The following is a 6,983-nucleotide window of genomic DNA, read 5'->3' on the forward strand; positions in this document are numbered from 1 at the left end:
AGAATTCGGAAGAAATAATGACACTTTTATACTGCTACTCCATTTCGTATAAGCTAAAATACCCAACTGCAATCTTAAACCCACCATGCTTTGTGTAGTATTTACAAGATGCTAAGGAGATAACTTTCAGTTCAGAAACAGACTTCATGTCACTTTAAAGAGAAGATGTTTTGAAGTTCTGGATTCTTTTTGAACCTCTTAGTGACTGCAGTTGTAGCACAAAAGAATTCCAACCAGGCCAAGAGATACAATATTTAATCAGTATTTCAGTTGAACACATCTTCACTTCTCAAACTGTCAATGATTATCATATAAATATATCACCAGAGTCTGGAAGAGAGTACAGGATAAGGGAAAATGTAATTATGGAGAAGGATCTTCACTCCGAATAGCTTTGTACTTAGCCATGTCCTCTGGGAACACTTTAGTCAGTTCCTGAATCAATAGGCTTTTGAATTTCTAAGAGAAAAAGGGGAAAAAAAGTCATGCAAAGGAACTGGAATTTCACCTTTCAACATGACAACAACCCAAATCATACTTCCAATCAACAAAAGAGTGGCTTCACCAGAAGATCGAAGTTTTGGAATGAGCAGGACAGAGCCCATGTCTGAATCCAATTAAAAATCTGTGGGGTGACCTGAAGAGAGTTGTTCATAGAGATACCCTCACAATCTGACAGATTTGGAACACCTTTACAAGGAAGAGTGGGCAGATTCCCAAGGCAAGATGTGCCAAGCTGATAGGCTCATAACCCAAAAGAATGAATGCTAAATCAGAATAAACACAGAGCACAACCTCACTTTCTTGTACATTCTTGTACGTTCAGCTCTAATACTGACTATATAAAACACTCAGAGATGGCTCAGTGAAATCAGTCCCTTTACCACAGATAAGAATGAAGCCATATACAGATTTGCTCACTGTGGTATATTTTGCTTATATAAAATAGAATCATAAAATCAATTTTTGATTTTATTTGAACCTGCAGTAATTGCAGGCATGGCTCCTTCTAAACTGCATGTATCTAAAAATAGCAAAATATCTACATTTTTACATATCATGAAATACTAAAACCCACTGGAAGCAAAAGATATAGCAAAGATAGAGGTTCTGGTTATTCATAGAAAAGGGGGTAAATCAGGAGGTATTGCAAAACTGTAGGAAGCTGGCATTTGTAAATGATGTCAATTATTAAGGCATTGATTTACCTTCGCACATTCTTGTTTTTTTAATTCCCCCCCCCAAAAAACCATGTGTTTGTTTTTCAATAGTTTACATCTTATATGTTAATATAAAAAGTGAAAAAAATTCTGAGATGATTTATCTTGGGTTTTGTTTTGTTTTTTTCATTTCAAAAACCGGGCATGTTAACAGGAGTAGACTTTTTCTATCCACTATATATAAACTACCTTAAATCTTTCATGTTTTAATATTTAAAAAAACTTAAGTGTTCCACCAGAGAAAACTGTGAGAACTCAAAAAAAAAAAATGTAAAAAGCCCCATGGTCCCAAGCAATTTTTAAAATATATGAACGTTTTTTAAAAAATATGGAAGCAATAATTAAGCATATTTGCTTGCAGCTTCTGCCTGCAACATCCAGTCAAATTCCACAAAGAAACAAAAGCAACACATTTCATTTCAAGGGAGCCCTGAAGTCAGATTGATTCTGATCTTGCTGGCCTTCTGGAAAGGCCTGAAGACAGGGTTCTGCCATTTCACCTGGTGATCCTGTAACATGGGTATGGAGCTTGCAAAGTGGTTCTACTGCTGGGGAAATTGCATGCAGTTGCCTGCAGATTATAGGATTTTTTTAATGTAGTATATTGATTAGCCATTAGGCCATACTAGAAATACAAAATATAAAATACAAAATAAGACTATTGTTAAAATAGAATAAATTTAGGGGTGCCAGAGAAATATGATTTGCATTTTCTTTTACTCATGTATTTTACTCTTTTTTAATATATCCTTATTATTGTTCTGTATTTTACATTTTGCATTCTGATATGGTCTAAATGCTAATCAATAAAGGATTATTAAATTACTAAAAGCTTTTGATTATTTTGCTGTCTTGTTTTTGAGTTTTTAACTTTGTACATTACTGACATATGCAATAGGAGACTGTATAAATTTACAAAGTAAATAACTAAATAAGTTAACAGCAAAGACTAATTCTGTAGTTATTGGCTTGAAACTTTTGAATGCACATGCACACTTAAGGAATACAGGTTTTTTTATGTACAAGTGACAACGTACCTTCATAGTATCAATTTTTCCTTTCACTTGTTCATTTTTGGCTAGAGCTCTTTCCAAGCATTCTTTGGTATATAATTGGGGATTACGACCTTGATCTATATATCTGAGAAAATAAATGTTATGAGATTTTAACGTGGTTCATGTATATTAACCATGCACATATGCTATGTATTCTACCAATATCATTTTCTGAAATTTACACTAATCATTTAACATATTTAACCACACAATCACAAAAGCACAGAATTTAAGAAACGTTTACAGATACTCAACGTATGAGCAAAATTGAGCCCCGAGTTTGGATCATAAGTCATTGTGGTTGTTAAGCAAAGCACCCATATGACTGCCATACTCAACAACTGCATTACCAGTTCCCCCTCAGGAAGTGAAGGAGGCCCACCATCAAAAATCTGCCATGGGGTAAGAGGCATTGACTGGCTAGCCCACTGGAGTTTGGACCTCCTCTCCACCCCACCCTCTCCGCGAAGGCTTGGGCCTTCTCCCCACTCAACCATGTGATTCCATGGGCAAAAGGAAATTTTATCACTGGGCTGCAGAAAAACCTGCATCTTCATGATCCCAGCTTCCTTTCCTCAGCCCAGTGTTGCAATTCCTCTCTCCTCTGTGTAGAGAATATCTACACATGGCCAGAATGATTTTGCCCTGTGAGGTGCGAAATCAATCTGATAGGTGGCCCTTCTGCTCTCAAAGAGGGTGGCTGATAGAGTCCATGGCAAAAGCTTAGTGGGAATTTAGTACAGGGCACTTGCAGAATGGGGTGTTAGGGGTCAGCCTGGCTCCAAACATCCTATGGTGCCAGAACCCCAAACTAAAATCCCATTTGGCTTTCGCTATGGAGTTTTTAAGTCAGCATCTTTGAGAGTGAAGGGCTGCTTGGCAGAGGAACTTTGCCCTAAAATCAATTTGATTTCTGTTCTCAAAGAGGCTGGCTGAAAAGGGTCCATCTCAAAATGGGTCCTGATGGACTTTTTTGAGACAGCCCCCAGGAATGAGAGTGAGCTCTATCCTTGAGACCTTCCCTACTGGCTTCCCCACTGATTTTCTGGAGAAGTCAGCAGGGAAGATCACAAATGGTAATCATAGGATCATGGGGTGCTTGGCAACCTGTTGTAAGTGGAAAGGGGTTGCCAAGAGCCCAGACTGCAATCATGTAACTGCAGGGACACTACAATGGCATAACTTTGGGGATCAATCAAAAGTCTCTTTGTTCAGCACCATTGTATTTTTGAACAGTTGCTGGACAAATGATTGTTAAGCGAGGACTACCTTTAATGACACTGAGTTCCCAGCAATCTATTGGGTCCATACAGAAAAGATATAGGAAAAGATATGAAGACCATTCAATAGTCTTGCATATGAGACTGAGCAACTTATTGCTCTCATGGTCCAATTTGTAAGCAAAACTGACGATACCAGTGAAATTCAGTGCAAGCAACATACAATTTCCCATTGTTTTTTGGAAAATAAACCAAAAATAAACACTACTGTATTTTTAAGATAAACTTAATACATCTAGAACTTTTTAATTACCTCACCATACTCCCAGAAAAATGAAAACGTCCTCCAAATTTGAATTTGTAGGGAGATTTTATTACCTTCACATTGCAGATACTACAGCCTCTGCAAATGTATTTCCCAAGAGCAAAAGAATATAAGATGCTTCTCAAAAATCAAACACTATTTAGCATTGTGGATATTTAAAAATGAATTTCTAGTGTTTACACATATACTCTATGCCCTGCAGTCCAATTTATTAGATTTACTGTGAAAAGATATGTGACTGTTCTTGTATAAACAGTATCAATATCTCTAGGGCCACATACTAACAGCTGGGGTAAGAAGTTAAACACTTACTCAAAGACTTCCAAAGGCACACTGATATCATGAAGCTGTTGTCGGCACTTGTCAATATCTTGCAAGCCTGTAACCATAAAATTCCTAGACAGAAACCATTTTTTATTAATTTATAGCACAGTGAAATCAAATTATCAATTTATACATCCTCTGTGCCAACAGAGGGTTTATAAAAGACATTATGAGGCTTGTCAATAACCAATCTAGCTGTACAATATGAAATGTTTGCAATAAAAATAAAGGAAACAGAAGCTCTCAGAACAAAAGGGAAAGAAAGCAAATCTCCTTTAAAATTATTGCCCTGAAGCTCAACACAAGGAGTTGCCCACAAAATTAGAATGACAATTTCAACCTCCAATTCATGTGTTAATAGCTTATATGGCTTTTGAAGAAAATGAAAGAAATTTATAAAAAAAGACCTTACACTACATTATCTGTTATATAGATAATAGCTATACAGGTAATCTTCAATTTACAACTGTTTGTTTAGTGACCATTCAAAGTTACAATGGCATTGTAAAAGTGGCTTATGACTGTTTTTCACACAACTGTTGCAGCATCACCATGGTCACAAAATCAAAATTCAAATGCTTGGCAACTGGTTCATATTTATGCCAGTCGCAGTATCCATGTTACTAACTTACCAACTGCAGTAATTCACTTAACCAATGTGGAAAGAAAGGTAATAAAATGGGGCAAAACTCACTTAACAAATGTCTTGCTTAGCAACATAAATTTTGGGCACAATGTTGGTCATAAATCAAGCACTACCTGTATATCATATAGCTGTCACAAAAGACATCCATAACACTTACAAACAATATTTCATTTGTGAGATACCTTGACTTTTCTCTAGGTGCTCAAGACAGTACGCATAACTTATCTTCCTTTTTTCCTCATAACAAAAGTCTGTTATGTAGATAGGCTCACAGGGAATGAGTGCCTGGCCAAATCACCCAATGGCTGACGGTGGATTAGAACCTGGAACTCCCAGGAGCGCCATCCAACAATTTAACCACAATAGCACATTGTGGAAGAAAGGGTGAAAACAATTCGCAATGTATGTTATATTCCAGTTACTTAGTAGGTTCCAGTTAACATTGAATATTAGGAAGAAAACAACAGCCTAATACTCCAGCTCTTAAATTGCAAGCAACTGTCTTTAAAGCTGCCTTGTATAAATTTGCTTTTGTTTTCTAAAATTAATTTTTTCAAAAGAAACTGTTTCAGACCATCTAATGAATGTAAGTTACACAAGCATTAACAATTCATTAGAGCTTTATCGAGGAGGGGGCTTTTACAAAACTTGTTTTTTATAAACTTCATTTAAGTTGATGAGACTTCAAATAGGCCTAGGGACATCAATCTTGAAAGGACAGTACCGTATTAGGCAGAGAGTTCAAAACATTCTTAAAGATCCATCTCATCCTGGGCACCCTTTTTTTGAAGTATTACCATCTGGCAGACTGTACAGATCAATAAAAACAAGGACAAATAGGCTGAAAAACAGCCTTTATCCCAGGGCGATAACCATATTGAATTCTATGGTATAGTGCAATATCCGGTTTTCAATTTCAATTATATAAGACTGTAAAAGATGTATGTTTGTGTTTTTATTTTTATAGTTATAATGTACCCTGAAGACGGCATTTAATTTCGTTGTACCCTGCACAATGATAATAAAGTAAACTATAACTATAGAGCCCAAGATTCAAATTCCGCCTACAAATAAAACTCTTCAAGGGGATTTGTAAATGGCTTTTTTACACACCCCAAACACACAAACTCCTGGGAGTTCGGCTGCTAATATATTTAAAATAATAATATTTGCTATTCAATGGCAAGTGAAACTCTTGCCATTGAACTCTTTAAATAAAACGCCATCTTCCCGGTGACTATTTCCTACAATTCCCAGCGCTGCAACTCCCGCCAGCCCCACTCGCTTTGGAGAAAGGGTTTGGGAATCCCGAGTGGGAAGGAGACAGGGAGCTCACAGTTTCTGGCTGAGTCCCGCTTGGCTGCTAGGCTGGAAGTCGCTGACAATGATGCCCAGCTGCCGAATGTTTTCCACGAACTTTTCCAAGTGCTCCTCCAGGGAGTCGAACTTCTCCGCCATCCCTCGGAACCAGAGAGCAAGCCTTAAGCCCCTCCGCGAAAATCTCTTTCGCTACACCGGTCTTCGCGTTGCTAAGAGCGCGGCCATGAACGCTTAAAGTACTATTTCCTCTTCCGGCTCAAGGAAGGCCCGTCTTCCCCCCCCCCTCCTCCTCCTTTTGAATGGAACATAATAGGATTCGAGAGCAGATGTTGTAGACTCCGCCCATGCAAGTAAAACTACCTACGCCTGCCCTCATGTGCGCACGCGTAGTTCCCGCTCCTGTTTAGTTCTGCGTTCTGACCCCTGGAGCTTTTCCTGTGTTTTCGGTCGGGCGGCCTGGTTTTTTTTCTAAAGGGATAAACGAACCTCCCCCCCCCTTTTTTTTTTTTTTTTTAAGCGAACGTGCGGCTCTCACAGATTTAATCATTAGTCTCATAGCATCAAATTGCTCTCTTTTACACTGGTATAAACTGAACCCGGAGTTCATTTTACCGGCTGCACGCGATCTAATGCTAAATCAGCGGTTGCCAGATGGCTATATACGTCAACCATTAGGGGATAGGGTGATTTTGTTTTATTAGGGTTTGGTTGGGTACATTTCACACGGCCACATATTCGCCCGTCGTAACTGGGCGGCTAACGAGGATTCAAAACACGGGGAAGGGGAGGAGGTAAACACAATTCATATAATTACAGATGTGCTAGCACGGGAGGGAAGGGTCCTCTTAAAACTAAGGTTGGAGCCAACCGAAG

At 38.2% G+C, this 6,983-nt stretch overlaps 1 protein-coding gene across 1 annotated transcript; it reads right to left on the reverse strand.

Annotated features, from left to right (window-relative positions):
• Window positions 1-239: 239 nt before the first annotated feature.
• MED10 (mediator complex subunit 10) lies at window positions 240-6,408 on the reverse strand. Its single transcript, XM_070939115.1, has 4 exons — window positions 6,127-6,408; window positions 4,133-4,216; window positions 2,258-2,360; window positions 240-459 (listed from the first exon to the last, which is right to left on the reverse strand). The coding sequence occupies exons 1-4, from the start codon at window positions 6,246-6,248 to the stop codon at window positions 364-366; spliced, it is 405 nt and encodes a 134-aa protein (XP_070795216.1). The 5' UTR covers window positions 6,249-6,408; the 3' UTR covers window positions 240-363.
• Between the last annotated feature and the right edge of the window lie 575 nt (window positions 6,409-6,983).

This window comes from Pituophis catenifer, unplaced genomic scaffold (assembly GCF_029215685.1).
Source record: "Pituophis catenifer annectens isolate HBS135680 unplaced genomic scaffold, rPitCat1.0.hap2 SCAF_3, whole genome shotgun sequence".
Taxonomy (NCBI): Eukaryota; Metazoa; Chordata; class Lepidosauria; order Squamata; family Colubridae; genus Pituophis; species Pituophis catenifer.